Source organism: Carya illinoinensis, chromosome 5 (genome assembly GCF_018687715.1).
Source record: "Carya illinoinensis cultivar Pawnee chromosome 5, C.illinoinensisPawnee_v1, whole genome shotgun sequence".
In the NCBI taxonomy this organism is placed as follows: Eukaryota; Viridiplantae; Streptophyta; class Magnoliopsida; order Fagales; family Juglandaceae; genus Carya; species Carya illinoinensis.
In genome coordinates, this window is record NC_056756.1 from 15,513,254 (window position 1) to 15,531,772 (window position 18,519).

The following is an 18,519-nucleotide window of genomic DNA, read 5'->3' on the forward strand; positions in this document are numbered from 1 at the left end:
AATTTTGATAGTAGCAACGTTAAGCTCTAACTTCACCTACTTGATGACATCTTCACCGAGTCCTTTGACATTGGAACTGTAGTTAATTCAGTTCGCCCTGTATTCTGTATGGCTCTAGCAACTTTGGATACTAGTTTAGGCCTGCATAGTGGTATAAGTATTCATAGTTTAAATCATTGTGATTTTAATTCCTTGTACAAAACTTTTGCAACTTTATATTTTGAGCCCCTCCCATGTTCCTCTTTCTTTTTTTTATTTGACTTAAAGCCCCTCAAGCCTGCACGGAGAACCTCTCTTATTGTCACTAAAGAGTTGCACCTGTTTGCTTTTTAGTGAGACGTAGACTAACCTCATGGCCAATAGATTTTCCAGCACCTTTAGAGAAGGGGTGAACATTGAACTGAAGGAATAAATCCCATATTTAGGTCTCAACCCACCCGTGGATAATGATCCTCGTCAATACCATGTTCATTACCGTTAGCTTCCTACATCTAATTAAAAGAATTTGCAACAGAGAAACTTTACTAAACTAATTTACTGATTACTTGTGAACTCTTGTTGCACCTTAGACATTAGCTAACGAAGTCTCATGTAGTTTTTTCTTGAGAAACAAGCTCGAGTGTCTCATCCTTCCTTATGTCAGGTGATATGTCAAATGTGTGCCAACATTTTCTTCGATGTTGTCTTGATCACAAACATTGATTTTCCAGCCATAATAGGCCACTTTTAGAGTAACTCGAGCAATAACTCTATAGGCAGTGGTAGATTGTGGAATCCCCAACAATCTCCCAAAGATATATTCCGTATGGACTCCATACAAATTTGTATAATATACGGACAATAGACCTATAGACAATTAATTTGGAATTGGCACATACTGCACTTGCTTCACTAGAAGTGCTCTTCACACTTCACTCAAGAGGCTCACGGCTTCACTTGGAACACTCTACAAACCTCACTCTTTGACTCACACAAGTGAGGAGACTCACTTTTCAAAAGACTCCCATCACACAAGTGAGGAGACTCACTTTTCAAAAGACTCCCATCTATCTAGAGTATAGACTCAAGTTCTCTTTGATGCCCTTGGAGTCATGGGCTCCCTTTTACAGGCCAATAAAGTCGGTGAAGCAAAGCTAATGGAAAATAGCTTCCATGTCGGCTGTCTGTCAGCTTCAAAGTATGTTTTCTATGGTCCCTCACCTTCCACAAATATTTAAAAAAAACCTACTTATATTAAATAATTTTCTCTATAATTTTTTAAACTTTCACTGAACATCTCCAACCCAAACATAGTCTAGAAAATGGAGAGTTAGAGAGAGAGAAATGCTAGACAAGATAATCATCATTGCCACATACTGAGGAAAGACAGTACCTTATACTGGACATCAACTGAATTTATACCTGCTCTGTAAAATTTTAAGGATAGCAACCAGAGCAGTGAAGTTGGTAAGGAATACTCACTTCCCACCCATGCAATACTATTAACTGCATGATGATTGAATTTTACCTGCTTTTTGTTGTTAGCATTTTACGCATGCAACTACAACTGCATTGAACTTTTGGCATTTGTCAATCATCATCTAGATCAACTATGGCATCGAGTCAATCATCATCATCTGTAGTGAATGATCTTGAACTTGACTCGCCGAGTTATTGGTGTGGTTTGAAAGCGCCATTAAAAATCTCCCGCACCCACAGAAATCCGAATAGGAAATTTTATGCTTGTCCAAATTATCAGATGGTAATTACTCTCCAACTTTTCCAATCGTTTTTTATTGCATTTACAATAATTTATAGTAATGGATCTTGGATTTCTTGAATTGTACACAGGGACAAACAAGATGTCAATTCTTCGTTTGGGAAGATATACTTCAATCAGTACTACGTGAGACTGCCAACAAGACAAGAGAGAATGAACTTCGGATGAGAGAGGATGCTGTATTGTTGCGTGAATATGAAGCCCAAAAAGAAAAGGACAAACTAATAGAGAGAGAGAGAATATGCTTAAGAATCAAGAAGACGAATTGGGAAGAAGGATAGCAACAAATAGGATTGGACATATTTTTTTGTGTATGTTTTGGATTGTATCTCTTGTTAGATTTTTGGGTTGGTTCTGAATGTAGTGCTCTAGTCGAGCTTGCCACTACTAAACTTATATGGTTATTGTGGATATATAGTTATATTTTCAGCCTGTAAAATATGTTTTGGAGCTTGGGATATTTTTAGGCATTGGTAAGATTTTTGTGTATCAATTTAATGCATTGACAGGTATGGATACATGGATCCAAGTAGTTATTCAGAAAAAGTGATTGTTCATTGTCTGGAAAATGGAGTAATTCTATATGTGAACCAAATCCTGTTATTGTGTATTGCTTTTTTGAGTAAATTTTGGCATTGCCAAGATTGTTGTGGAGGGTTTTTTGGCATGGACAGGTATGGATGTATTTTGAGCACAGACATTAGGAAACCCACACAAATTCCAACTGAAGTTTATATAACCTCGATACTTGTAATGAGTCCCAAAATATTAGATGCATGACATTCAAAATTCATGTATTACTGCATATAAATTCCTGCTGAAGATAAGTTAGTGTCTTAAATCCGAATATGAAGCCTTTTCCAGTATGTTACAGTCACACTTTAGATTATCAAAAAGCATGCATTCTGGAGAAGTACAAGATGAGAAGACGTCAAACCAATCAAGTTCCAATTGAGATATGGGGAAAAAAAGCCTGAAATGTAAAAAGTTTTGCACATAACTTTCTTTCTCAACTTTAGGGGAAAGCAACAACTGAGACGATTATGGTCATTTAGCGGCAAGTTTAAATAAAAGGAAAGAGAAAGTTTGCCACATATGAACAACAAAAACTTCCTCAACAGCTATAGCCAATTGCTTCATGATAGTTTACCGTCGAAATGCTCCCTGTGCTCTACTCACCAAAACGAAATAACCAAAAGTATAACATATAAGCAACGTTGAACTGAAAATTCAAATTCCACTTCTTAGCAAGGAAAAATATTCCGTCTGTAAAAGGAAAAAATCTGGATGACATCCATGGCAAAGATTTATTTTCCATATCAATATATTTTCTCATAAAAAAATATATACAAACCAATCTAAGTCTTTCTTTATTGCCACAAAGTGTTGAAGAAATAAAAATATCCATTTCGTGATTGCTGAAAACATTTGTTTTCAACTATGATGAAGTAACTCAACTTTATTATTAGTGAAAGTTCTAAAAACCTCCATACAAAGTAAAACTAGAGTAACATTTGCTGGAACCTTTATAAAGTTGGGTAAACATCATGCACAATAAAAAAGACATACATCAAGACGTTTCACCAGATAACAGATATGAGGAGTTATGCTCTAAAGAAATTGACCTTAGTTGAAAACATTATTCATGTTCAGTTGGTACAGATTTTGGTCTGTAAATGGAACAGCCATGCCTGAATTCTCGACTATTTCAGTATCTTCAACACCCTTCCTCCCAAAATTGAATTTAAAACTTAACATAGTAGATTGAGGAACTCTAGCATTATAGGTAATGTTACCTATAATCATGTCCCCTCCACCCATCTACCATGGAGGAAACCTGGCAAGCATCCTCTACAACCTTCTAGCAATATACAACGAATTTCCAAATCCGGATCATTTATAGCCTATACCCAGCAACATGGCATCACAATATCCATTCTCAACATATGTACAAAAGCATTTCCAACAAAATAAAAAACCTGCTTATACCAAACACATGGAAGAGAACCACCCTTTGATGGGATTAAGACTAGAAGGTAAGAACAAGGTAAACATAAATGCCAATAATTTATGTTTCCTTTTGCTTATAACTGGACACTCGAGCCAATATATCACCACCAATATCTAGGCATGCATTTCCTACATCAATCAATAAGAAAACCTTAACATCCATGACAAAACACCTCCCCCTTCTTCCGAGACCAAACTTACTAATAGGAATGCAATGAAATCCATATAAACGAACCCATCTACTCATTTTTTATTTGATGATAAAACCTATTAGAAAACCCCCCCTGTTCAACTGAAATTCTAACAGAAGATGGTTACAAGTATGCAACAACATGATAACCACGATAAAGACCTATCCATCTAAGTTTGCCATTGGAGAAGTAATAAATATAAATTAGCAAAAAATGAAGTAATAAATTATCATAAAAAAAAATAAAAACTGCATGTGAACCAAAGGAGCAGACAACAAAAATGATAAAAACCAGTGTTACTAATGCATCATTTCCAAAAACAGCTCACAGTAGTACAGTAAAACCTCACATCCTTCTCCCTTTCATCACAGAAAAAGGACATTAAAAATATTTTTTATAATAATAAGAACATTATCTATGGAATGCCCTCAACAAAAGCATAAGCATCTAACTTGAATTAGTTGTCTGTCACAGTAGAAGTGAAGTTGCTATTGATGTACAATAAAAGTAAGAGGCATTCCTTATCATTATATAAATTCCAAAAAGTTATTATCCACTTCATATAAAAGTCTATTTACAAACCTATTCTCCACTCCCTATGCATATCTATTTACTTGAGGTATTGGGATATCTTTCAATACCCACTTATCAAAATTCACAGGATGCATTTACAAATTCCAATATACAAGCCACCTTCGCATATCAAGATGCTATGTCAAAATACCAATTTTTTAGACCTGTACAAATTGATGACAGTTGATTCGGATAAAAAAGCCACCCATTTCCAACTGCAAGATGACCAACAAGTCCAAATTAAATGCAAAGAAAAAATGAGAACAATGAACAATAACAGAAACAATATGTTGCAAAAACATATTCTTCTCATTCCAGAAATATTCAAAGCACAGTGGATCCCAACACAAGCTTCTAAATCCGTGATAAATATAACATATAGTGTCATTGCTATGTTATGTTTCACGTCATATTGGTCGGATGCCGAGACAATATTCACTACACTCCCCACAATTCAATGCAAAGGTAGAAGACCAAGATGATGATGCTCATCTCTCCCCCAAAATACAAAACTTCATGTGCACAACCACAAAACTGTTAAAGAGTGGAAATTCTTGTACCCAACACCAAGGGAGTTCCTGGATGTGCCAGAGGAATATGGATTATATATATGCATAGAGAAAAGGATAAATTAGCAACTTCCTCTTCTAATTTTCTTACCCACCCAACAAATGCATTCTTGCACAATAAATGCATTCGTGCACAATAATGCACAGATACAATGCTGGATGTAATGAAGTAGTAATGGAGCATATGGGGGAAAAAAACATATTCTCCCAACTTCGTCTTACTTTCTCCCGCTTGCAAAATTGGAGAAAACTTACCTTTTGTACCAACATGGATACTGCAAGTTAAGCAAAACTAGTAACCAAAAGTCTGTTAGTGTATATGCTAAAGTCCATGGGGCAAGATTGGCATAGCCTGAAGAATAGCACAATGATCTAAATTAGTATAATATACTGATTACTCTTGCATACTGTATGAGAAATATATACTCTAATGCATACATGGTTGGTATGCTCAAACCTGATCACTGGCTGGAGGCCTTACTTGTGTTAGATTACTACACTGGGTTGGGATAACAACCTCGTCAATACCACCTCCAACTTCTTCTGCTGGTTTAGGATCAACATTTTGTGATTCCTCCACAAATATTCTCCTATAAGTCTAAAATGGAAAATAGAGTATTACACATTAGGAAAAAATTTGTGTACAAATAGAAATTTCTACACATAAAAGAGAGATTTTTATAATGTAATACTTGTTTCTTCTTTTGCTTCCTTCCAGCCTTCTCGACCATTGGGACCTTTCTTCGAGTTGGTGGTTTGCCTTTCCCACGAACAACGTGTGGACTTATATTTTCTTACCTCTATCGGCATCGACATTCTCTTTTAACCTCGTTGATCCTGACTCAGCCTATAATCCTACTACCTTCTGCTCAAACTATTCCAAAAGATGAAAGAAAGCATTCACATGCTCATCATTCCATGGTACACGTCTCATAAATCTTAGACATCTTTTAACAACAACGTCATGCCACCGTGAATCCGTATTGCCCCAAAAATCATCATAGCTACTCTTAACCAGCCTATAAGGTCTCTTTATGTCTTTCCTCCATCGATCTAAGACATATTTATCTGGCACGTGATGAATGTACTTCAGTTGATAGACTTTAAATGCATGCCTACAGATAATCCCCCTCATTTTAAACAGGGCACAAGTGCATTTAACTTCGAATTCCTCTTCATTCAAGTAAACTATGTATTTCACAATTTTGGTTTGTCCATTGGGGGTGGAAATTTCTTCGAGCACATCGAAAGTGGAAATGCTGCCTTGTGTGCTGACAAGCGAGGGGTTACATAAAAGCATCCCCCAAACCTTGGATTGGACCTCTTTAAATTTAGCATTTGTGTACAATGATTGAAACTGCCTCTCAATTTTGAATGACGAAACACACGGGATCGTTTGGTTACACGACTGGAAATCAGCTGCCGTCTCCGTCTCCATCTCCACCTTCTTTCTCAAAGCATTGTCAAATTGATCGACAAATTCTTTTAACGTTGTACCGGAATGGAAAAATCAGTCGAAGAAGGCGTTCATGCTTTCAGACCGCTGGGTAGTGCTCATACCAGCCCAAAATACACCTTTGAAATAAACCAGTACCCAAAAAGACCTCTCCGTGTACAACCTCTCCAACCATGCATTTCCCATAAGGTCATACTTAGAATTAGCTGCTGCCACTTCTTGTCAAATTCATCACAAGGCTGTGTATCATAGATTGCATTCTGAATTGCAACCTTCAAGCTTGCGTCGTATTCCGAGTGGAATCCCAATTTCTCTGGCCATTTTCGTATTATATGCCAGAGACAATATTTATGCCTTGTTTGCGGGAATACAATGCCAATGGCATTCTTCATTGCACGGTCTTTGTCTGTTATGATGGCTTGGGGTGCCCGTCCATTCATGCATTCTAACCATGCTTCAAACAACCAAACGAACGTACTTGTATCCTTGCTTGAAATCAACCCTGCCCCCAAGAGTATGGACTGTCCATGATGGTTGACATCAACGAAGGGAGTGAACGGCATTCCGTACCTATTTGTTAGGTACATTGTACGAAGGTGATAATATCTCCAAAAACCTCGTATGCCGCTCGACTTCGTGCGTCAGCCCAAAACACATTCCTCACTCTAAACTCATCATCCACATCCATGACAAACACAAAGCCATCATTCATTTTCCTCATTCTCTTAAAGTAGTTATTCAATGCTTCACCACCCCCTTTACCCATTCTTAAATATCTGGCTTTGTCGAATTAATTCCTGCAATCTTTCTCTTGAAAATCTAAATTCTCAAACCCCCCAGCTTCAGTCACAAGTGCTTGGAAATTTTTATTCATCCGAATACCCGCTCTGTCATTCAAGTCGAGCATCCTCTGATTGTATTCATCTAAAACTTTGTGAGATCTAAAGAATCTAGATTTCTATGGGCTAACAGTACTATGGTTGTGAAGCAGATCAACATTGGTCAACACCCATTCCCCATTCACAAACCGAGCATTTACTTTTGTCTTACAATCCATTTTTGTCGTTGGTCGTGGCTTTGATAAATTACTATAGCTAGGATAATACCTTCCCCTACGTGCACAACCAATCGTCACATATTTGGCATTCCCATCTAGATCTCTCTTTGTCCGTTTGATAATAACACCAAAACCCTCTTGTTTGGCATATCATTTGTAATACAGTAAAACCTCTTTATCAAATGAAAATTTCATACCAGTTGTTGGCGGGTCAACTTTATCATCATCATCTGATAGATCATCATTCATCCCCTCCGCATTTGGCGATATATTTATGTCCGGTTCAATTTCTGAAAAGAATGCTAACCAATATTAGCTGAAAAAATTTCTATTTTATTGGCATGGGATGTTAACTCATATGACGAAATGTGTACCTCCAACATTCTTTTCACTTGCGCAATGTGGGTAGGGGGTAGTTGGTCTTCATGGTGGCATTGTTGAATGCTGTATTTTCCTTACTATGTTATTCAGTAAGAAAAATACGGAGGTACAAGAAAAAATCAAGAAAATAGACTGAAGTAAACTACCTGAGTTGTATTTTCACCTCGTCTCGACTCATCCGGATTACTCGACGTAAGGGATGGCATGGTTGGTCCAAAGGGTGGCAATGAGGAATACTGCAGTTACCCATGAAGTCGCATTGTGTTAGAATAACTGAAACCCACGCACGCACTAAAATGAAAAGAATAAATTTCATATAAATATGAATTTATAGAAAATAGTGAAGTGAACTACCTGCGTCGTATCTTTAGCTCGTCTGAACTCCTTAGGATTACTCAACGGAGGGGATGGTAACAGAGGTCCAAAGGTTGGTTTTGCGAAGGGGGGTGGCATTGCAACATACTGCAGTTACCCACCCATAGTGTTAGAATATCAAACACACGCACGCACCAAAAATAAATAAAGAAGATAATTAAATAAAGTCACAAAAATAATAGAGATGAGATTGAAGTGAACTACCTGTATCGTATCTTCACCTCATTTGAACTCCTCCAGATTACTCAACGGAGGGGATGTCAACGGAGGTCCAAAGGGTGGCATTGCGAAGGGGGGTGGTATTGCCACATACTGCAGTTACCCACCCCACTGTGTTAGAAATGCTCAAACCCGCACACACACCAAAAAAACACATAAAGAACATAATTAAATAAATTCAGGCCAATAATCGATATGAGATTGAAGTAAACTACCTGCATCGTATGTTCACCTCGGCTCAACTCCTCCGGATTACTCGACGGAGGGGATGGCAACGAAGGTCCAAAGGGTGGCATTGCCACATACTATAGTTACCCACCCCACTGTGTTAGAAATGCTCAAACCCGCGCACGCACCAAAAAAACACATAAAGAACATAATTAAATAAATTCAAAAAAATATTAAAGATGAGATTGAAGTGAACTACTTGCGTCGTATGTTCACCTTGGCTCAACTCCTCCGGATTACTTGATGGAGGAGATGGCAACGGAGGTCCAAAGGGTGGCCTTGCCACATACTGCAGTTACCCACCCCACTATGTTAGAATTGCTCAAACCCAGACATGAACTAAGGCTGAAAATTTCAAATAATCGATAAATTAAATAAGGAAGAGAATGAAGTTTACAAAACCTGCGTCGTATCTTCACCTCGGCTCAACTCCTCCAGATTACTCGACGGAGGGGATGGCATCATTGGTCCAAAGGGTCGCATTGGCACATACTGCACCACTCGGACTATGTTAGAATAACTCAAACCCACGCACGCACTAAAAAAACTTATTATTTATAAAATCAAAGCAAGAAGAGAATGAAGTGAACTACCTAGTTTGTATCTTCACCTCGTCTCAACTCCTTCGGATTACTCGCCATCGAGGATGCCATGATTGGTCCAAAGGGAGGCATTGCGACATACTGCAGTTACCAACCCACTGTGTTAGAATAACTCAAACCCATGCAACAAAACAAATATATATATATATATATAAATATAGGGAAGGATAAAATAACTTTACCTGGCTACCCCAAGCATATGGATATGGAAATGTATTTGGAGGCATCATATATGGTGGATTATATGGATTTACAGTACCATAATATTCCTATAACATACAAAAAAGAACCTTTAATGGATTAAGTAAATGCTACAGGAAAATATATGACAACACAATAGAATCAAATAACCAATGTGTAGCCTACATGGGTCGTAGAAATCGACGTAGAAGGCCTGGGTGGCCTTCCATATTCCTCTTTGCCCATCATGATTGTTGGACTAAGTATTGAGAACAAGAATAATGCATCAATATAAGAAATCCCTCAACCTACACATAACCCTAATCAGGCAACTGCAACATGCATTCAAAATATAATGTCAGAAAAATTAAAAATAACGAGGAAATATGCTAAATAACCCTCATAATCAATCCTCATAATTAATTATGCATACCCCATGTACAGAAAAGAAACACACCTAATTAGATGTTCAAGAGCTGGAAAAAAACTGCCCAAAAACCTCATTAAAAGTAGTCTCATTCAAGAGTAAAAGGGCCACTTGTAAATGCAATAAACAAGCTAACGGATCTCCAAGGCAGGATTTTTGGCAAGTAAAACAGGTTCTATGTGCCAGGATCTTGGTTATTATTGCAGCTCAACGACTTTCGCTTTAAACAATATATTTAAATGTTGTTGGAGCAACTCGCATTATATCCTTCTCATATTTGATTAAACATTCTCAAATATTTTAATGGCTAATCTGCTGCTAATTTATAATTTATATTTGGGGAAAATTCATCCACAGGTACAGCTCCTCCTTCTTCCTACCACTGTGGTCGTCAACGTGTGAAGTAACATTAAAGGCCTACACATTCTTAATCTTACTGGTTTGAGGAAGAGATATTTGTGCCTAACTGGTATAGATTATAAAAACTGTAAAAATATTTAAAATTTTCATCACACACTCTCCTACTCTTATCCTAGAATCTTAATTGGAGTTATTCTTTCACCGTCCAATATTCTAATATTCTAATACCTAATATTCTAATACCTTTGTTGTCATTTAAAAGATGGATTTAGCTACTGTGAAAAGGTAGGAAGGACAAGAAAAAACCAAGCTGTGATCCCTAGAGTTATATGGATGATGAAAATAATGATGGAACTGATGAGCAGTTTCCTTTGATTTGCAAAACCTAGAGAATTGTAGCTATATGTTTTTTAGTACGTGTTAAGAAGTAAATAATGATGACAATGTAGCTATATTGAAACTGTGGCCTTGTCATCTTAAGATTTCAGGATTTTGAATAAAATTTAAGTTCTTTAAGTCACTTGTCCGTATGTTACTGATATTTTTTTTTTATCATTATCATTGCTATAATTTAGTTTTCTTTCTTTCTATATACGGTTTGGAGATTTGATGTCAGTTAAATGCTGGGGTCTATCAACTCATTGTCTAGATTTTATTAACCGTGATCATAAATTACCTCTGTGTTCCCTTTTCCTCTTTGCATCATTGTTTTGGAGCTTTATGATCTTGCCTTCTTTATTTACAGGAAAAACTTATATAGTAATCAAGTTCTTGTAATCACTAGGCAAGCTGGAGTGGGAAAATCTGTACGTTTTCATGTTCTTCATTCATTCATTAATGCCTTTGCCCAATTTATTGTACATGCAAAGATGATTATATAGTCACTTTAAAATGAATTCCTTTATCAAAAGCACATAATCTTATTTATGGGCAGTAACAGCAAACTCAACCATGAAAGGTGATTAAGGTGGTTCAAAAAAAAAAAAAGTTGAACTCCCCAATTAAGAAGATTTACATGAAACATAATTGCTCGAATCAACTACACCTTAATAAGCATAATGAGCAACATATGATTACAAGTGAATGGGGAAGAATCGTATTCTATATTAAGTATAAGAATATATACAGACAAATGATTTATCATACAACAATTAATTTGGGTCACAACTAACAATGTAAAGTCACTTTGTTTATATAATTAACATTTGTTTTTTATAAGTATTGTTGATGAAAAATATGTGCAGTCCTCATTCATCTAACATTTAATGGATATCTAATTAACATCTAACATATCTAATTAGATATGGGAGGGGCCAATTTTTAAAGCAAGGTGGGCAGACTAGAAAAAGCCACCACATGGCACCAAATTAGTCAAATTCATGGGATGCCCACTATGTATTATGGACATGGTATTGTCCTCTTTATTTTTGTTCATTCTGCACACACACACACACAAATGAAGAAGAAGAAGAGGCTATAATTGAGTTGGGGAAATTATCATATAGATGGGGTCTTGGGTTTTTGATTTCCCTATCAAAAGACCTAAAGTAAGTCAGTCATTGACTCCTTGTGATTATGAATAACAATATTGAAACAAGAAGAAAGGAAAATCATGTTAATCAGGTGGGGCCTCCATTCAATTGACAATCTGTTTAGGCCTCCATTCCAATCTCATGCATCAACAGTGACAAAAGCAGCATCATGATTATCACAATCAAATTCATTTCATAAAAACCCAAATGATCCATACTGACATTCACCTCTCAGGTGAAAAATAAAATCACAAACTATAAGTTAAACTAAACAACACCTACAAAAGCATACAACTAGGTACATACATCACTGTTGAAGTAATTAAAGTAATGAAAATATAAACTGATCATAGAAGAATGACTACGTAAAACTATTCCTCATTTTTCACACTTCTTCAATACACAGGAGTGCCTTTTTATAGACACTTAAATAACAACTCTATAACATCCCAAAACTGTCAACCTTTCATATTGTGACATCTGTTTACAATTCTGTTATTGAGACGCGGTTATTTGGAGAGGCTGTGGTTGAGGAATATTCTGAGATGATGGAATGCTGCTGTGAATGCGTGGTGCTGTATTGCTGCTGTGAGTACTGGTGTGCTGTGCTGGTGCTGCGCTACTGCTTGCCTTAATACCCTTCCGCGAATCAAGCGGCACTGACTTGAGAGTGAGGCTTGATCGAAGTAGTAAGAATCTGGTTGAGGACAGAGGCTTTGTGAGGATGTCGGCCAATTGATCTTTGCTTGAAATGAAGGAAACTTGAAGGGACTTAGATGCAACCCGGTCTCTCACAAAATAATAGTCGAGCTCCACATGCTTGGTCCGTGAGTGAAGAATTGGGTTAACTGACAGATACGTTGCGCCAAGGTTGTCACACCAGAGTGTAGGTGGTTGGGCCAGAAATATGCCAAGTTCTTGCAGTAAATATTGAACCCAAATCAATTCACAGGCTGTGTTGGCTAAGGTTTTGTACTCGGCTTCAGTGGAAGACCGAGCAATAGGAGGCTGTTTTTTTGAACCCCAGGCCACCAGATGATTACCAAGAAATACACAAAACCCTCCCGTTGACTTGCGATCATTAGGGCATCCAGCCCAGTCAGCATCAGAGAAGGCAGATAAATGCAGTGAGGAGGTTGGAGATAGAAAAAGTCCTAAAGTCCGGGTGTTATTGAGGTAACGCAGAATGCGTTTGACGGCTTGCCAGTGGGGCTGCTGAGGACAGTGCATATACTGACACACCTTATTAACTGCAAATGAGATGTCAGGATGTGTAAATGAAAGGTATTGAAGACTGCCCACAATTATTCTGTACAATTGTGGATCCTCAAATGTGTTCCCATCTAGAGCATTTAATTTTATAGACAACATTGGAGTGGAAACAGATTTTGAGTTATGCATGTTTGTGCGTATGAGTAAATCAGTGATGCATTTTGTTTGGGTACAAAATAACCCAGAGGTGTTCTAAGAGACTTCTATTCCTAAGAAGTAATGTAAATGTCCTAAATCTTTGACAGGAAAGGTTACACCTAAGGATTGAATAAAATCAGAAATCAAAGAGTTATTGGATCCAGTAACTATTATATCATCTACATAGACTAAGATATATATGCAATCAGAATTATTTCAAAATATAAACAGAGAACTATCTGAACGAGAAGAATGAAAACCAAGGGAAATCAATCGATCACTGAGTTTTGCAAACCAGGCCCGAGGTGCCTGTTTTAATCCATAGATCGATTTACGTAACTTACAGACGTATGAAGGATGATCGGGATTCACGAAACCTGGAGGCTGGCTCATGTAGACTGGTTCTTCGAGATCACCATGTAAGAACGCATTCTGAATGTCCAGTTGATGAAGAGACCAGTTAGAGGTGACAACAAGAGATAGGATGACACGAATGGTAACGGGTTTGACTACAGGGACTGAAGGTTTCAAAGAAATCACAACCGGGTTGCTGGTGGAATCCTTTGGCCACAAGGCATGCCTTGCGACGCTCAAGGGATCCATCAGCTCGACGTTTGGTTTTGAGGATCCACTTAGATCCCAGAACATTGAACCGACTGGAAGGTGGGACTAAATCCCACGTATGATTCTGAAGGAGTGCCTGGAACTCGACGTTAATGGCTTGGCGCCACTCAGGGTGTTTGGATGCCTCAGTGAAGGAGGTTGGTTCCTCGGGAATGATTTTAGTGGGGGGAGTATGAGTTTTTGAGTCGATTTGAGTGAGAGATGTGGACGGATTGTTGGGTTTGGAGGGCGGCCATGGAATGGTGCCATCAGTGAGACGATGAGGACAGTGGATGTTGGAGTGTGATCTAGTTTGCATACGATGAGAGGGATTGATGGTGGTAGGCCGTGAGGGAGGGGGTGAGTGGGAAGAGGAGGTTTCTGAAGGGGGCGGCCGATTCTCAGAGTACGAAGAAGGGGGTGGGGATGGAACCCTAGAATTGGTTTGAGAGGAGGATGTGGATTCGACTGGGTCAAGTGGTGGGCTAGGTGTGGGAGTTGGGCTGACCATTGAAGTGGTAATGGGATAATCGGGAGGTGTATGAGAAGAATTGGGTAGGTGGAACAACAAGGGAGATGCTGGGTTTTGAGTGACTGTTGTGGGCCGAGGGTGATTTATGGGCTGAAACAGAAATTGATCTTCATGAAATATCACATCTCGTGAGATGTAAGTCCTGCCTGAGGCAATGTGATGACAAATGTAAGCTTTGTGATTTGGGCTGTAGCCCATGAAGACGCAAGGAAGAGATCTGTAATCCATTTTGTGTGCGTTGTATGGTCTCAAATTGGGCCAACAGGTGCACCCAAAAACTTTCAAAAAATTGTAATCTAGAGGGTGACCCATGAGTGTTTCAAAAGGAGATTTGTTTGACAGTGTGGGAGTAGGCATGCGATTAATCAGATATACAGCCGTTTGAAATGCCTCGACCCAAAATTTTTGAGGCATATGAGAGTGAGCCATAAGAGCAAGGCCGGTTTCAACGACGTGACGGTGACGTCTTTCAATACTTCCATTTTGTTCATGAGAGTAAGGACTTGTGATGCGATTATTTATTCCCATTTTTTGGAAAATTGGATGGAGAGGGCGAAATTCCCCTCCCCTCCCCGATTGTATAGACACAATTTTAGTGGAAAAAGTATTCGTAACAAATTGAAGAAAAGCTATGATTAAAGACGTAACATTAGACTTGATTTGCATGGGAAAGAACCATAGGTTATTGGAAAAGTCATCTAAAACAGAAAGATAATAGCGACATCCAAAAGTAGATAACGCTGGGGCCGGGCCCCATACATCCATAAAGAGTAATTGAAAAGGTAGAGTAGATCTGGAACTAGATGAAGGATGAGGGAGATTGTGAGCCTTGGCTTGTGGGCAGGAGACACACGGAGTGGACCCAATTTGTGAAGATGGAAGATGATGTTGTTGAAGAGTGAAGTTTGTAATTCTGGAAGAAGGGTGGCCCAACCGGAGATGCCATAGGTGAGGTGAAGTCAGTGAGCTAAGAAGTGCTTGAGGAGAAGAAACAGGAGTGTGAGATGCTTGGACGATAGAAGTTGAAAGAACATACAGTCCGTTCTCAATGGTACCCCGAAGAAGAGCTGCCTGGGTTCGAGAATCCTTCACAAGAAAATAGCTAGAGTGAAATTCAAAAAAGACACTATTATCTTGACAAAATTGTCTAACAGAAAGCAAGTTACAGGAAATTAATGGAACATGCAAAAGGTTATTTAAGAGAAATTCGCCAAAAGATGTAGCAAGATGAGCCGAGCCACAGTGCTGAATTGGAATGGTGCTGCCATCGCCTATACTGACTTGATCGGAGCCTTGGTAAGATGCTGTGTCAAGGTTGAGATTAGTGTATTCTGGGATGAAGTGGTGGGTGGCAGCAGTATCTGGAAACCAAGCCGTGTTGGGGTTATATGGTGGGGTTTGCAGGGAAGTAAGATTAGCCATAAGAGATGGGGGTGGTGGGGATTGGTAGGTATGATCATAGCAATAGTAACATGAAATGGTAGAGTGGCCAGGCTTTCGACACACCTGACATAAGGGACGAGTGTCTTGTCTGCTTGTGAAATAGTTTGGAGCAGAATTAGTGCCACGAGGACCAGTATACGTGCCGCGGCCTTGACCACGACTCCTACGGCCACCTCGAAAGTTGGAGTAACGACCACCTCTATTAGATGAAGCTAGATGCAGAGGTCGAAGGGTTGTATTGTGAGCTGCCAGAGAGGTGCCCGAAATTAAGGTCTGGGTTTGATGAGAAAGTCGTGACTCATGAGTAAGTAAATAGCTAAAGATTTGATGGGGTGTAAGGGGATCGGGACGAGTGGTTAAAGAGGTCACCAACGATTCGTAATTGGTGCCTAATCCTGCAAGCAACTCTATTGTAAATTCCATATCAGTGAGGGGATACCCAGCAACTCCTAGGCTAGCAGCTAGAGTTTTGGCTTTATTGTAGTACTCAGAAATGGAGTCAGAACCCTTTTTGAGTGTGGCTAGCTGATACTTTGTGCGCATAATATGAGCAGAGGAGTGAGCTGAGAAGAGGTTTTGAATGGTTGTCCATACAGCTTTAGAGGTTTTACAATCAAGCACTTGGGTTAGAACCAAATCGGAAAGTGAAGAATTAATAGCAGAAATAATCAGTTGATCTTGTAAGGCCCATTGGGTGTATGCAGGATTGGGAACTTTGTTAATGGTTAGTGGTGGGGCTGGATAAGTACCATCAACGAATCCGAAAAGCTGATGTCCTTTGAGAAAAGGAACAATTTGAGCTTGCCATAACGGGAAGTTTTCGAGTGTGAGTTTGGTAGTGATTAGATGAGATGCGGAAGTGATGATAGTGGTGGACACGGAGGATGAAGGAGGAAGAGGAGGAGGGGGAGAAGGAGGAGGTGGTGGTGGAGGAGATGAGTTTGTATCTGGAGAGGCCATAGACGTGGGTCTTTCTACGCTCTTGATACCATGTTGAAGTAATTAAAGTAATGAAAATATAAACTGATCATAGAAGAATGACTACGTAAAACTATTCCTCATTTTTCACACTTCTTCAATACACAGGAGTGCCTTTTTATAGACACTTGAATAACAACTCTATAACAACCCAAAACTGTCAACCTTTCATATTGTGACATCTGTCTACAATTCTGTTATTGAGACGCGGTTATTTGCAGAGGCTGTGGTTGAGGAATATTCTGAGATGATGGAATGCTGCTGTGAATGTGTGGTGTTGTATTGCTGCTGTGAGTACTAGTGTGCTGTGCTGGTGCTGCGCTGCTGCTTGCCTTAATAATCACCTACAATTTCTAAACTAGTAAGGTTCAAATGAGCCTCCAGAATTCAACTTAAAGGCCATGTCTACAATAGATCTATACATTTATAGAAGGAAATATATCGAAATGCCCCACATTGTTAACCAAAACATCATAGGTAAATGCCATGCAGCTAACTATGATTTACCTTCAAACAACAAGGGAATCACCAAAACCTATAAACATGAAGCAAACCCTAAACAAGGGAATCATGCAGCAGATTATCTTGCTCGGTTGGGGGTAGCAGGACGAAATGAGATGTGGTGGTTGACTCGAGAGGTTCCTGTGTTGTTGAAAGGTATTTTAAGACTTGATAAATCTAGATTGCCTTCTATCCGTAGGTAGTTGTATGGGTAAAGGGTCTGTTTTATGGTTTTTTGAGTTGGTTTTGAGGGGGTTGTTGTGGGTTGGTAGTTGTTGGTTTTTGTATGTTTTTTCTTCGGTTTTCCTCCGCCAAAAGTGAGGGTGAATAAAAATGGGAGGAAATCACTCTTGGACATGTGATTTCCTCTCTTTCTAAAAAAAGAAAAAAAAAAGAAGAAGAAGCAAACCCTAAAACAATTATAATCAATAGATCAAAAAAATTCGCATTCATCACTTTAACACCAAAACATCCACCTCTTTGACAGACCCAAATATTTACATCCAACAAATATAAAATTCTAAAACATACTAAACGTAATAACAGAAGGTTCAAGAAAAGGAAATTTTTTTCCTACATATATTGAATTAATCGACACTCGAGGAGGGACTTACGGTCGAGGAGGGACTTACGATCCTATTCCAGCCGAAGCTTGGTGATTACCACCAAGGGATTGCTTGCGTTGAAAGTGGACCTGATTCACTTATTGCGGGCATTCCACTTGGTTTGTGCCGCTTGACTTTCGGCGATAGATGTGGACCACCTTCCCACCGCGACCGTTTTACTGCAATAACAGAACCCATACAAGTTTCCTTACACCGTGCCGAAATGATGGACCCACACCGTGCCATAGTGTTGGAGCCTGCACACCTTTTCGGAGTATTTTTCACCTGCAGTGCGGCCAGCGGTGGGCAACATTCGAGTTTGGGGCGGCGAAAGAAAACGACCGCAGGGGGGGAGAACGCAGGAGAATGCACAAATGAAGAACGCGAGGGGGGGGGGGAGAATTGAAATCTACCTTATGAACAAAACGTGGGTGTTTTCACTATAAAAAAAAAAAAAAAAAAAAATTGCCACGTAGGTGGAGTGGGGAGGTTGCATGAATAGTAGCTCTTTGTATAGAAGAACTCTAA

At 38.9% G+C, this 18,519-nt stretch overlaps 1 protein-coding gene across 1 annotated transcript; it reads right to left on the minus strand.

Moving 5' to 3' along the window:
- Window positions 1-5,424: 5,424 nt before the first annotated feature.
- LOC122310126 (protein FAR-RED IMPAIRED RESPONSE 1-like) lies at window positions 5,425-7,324 on the minus strand. The gene is made up of 4 exons (XM_043124008.1): window positions 7,144-7,324; window positions 6,663-7,060; window positions 5,560-5,700; window positions 5,425-5,454 (listed from the first exon to the last, which is right to left on the minus strand). The coding sequence occupies exons 1-4, from the start codon at window positions 7,322-7,324 to the stop codon at window positions 5,425-5,427; spliced, it is 750 nt and encodes a 249-aa protein (XP_042979942.1).
- Window positions 7,325-18,519: the final 11,195 nt, after the last annotated feature.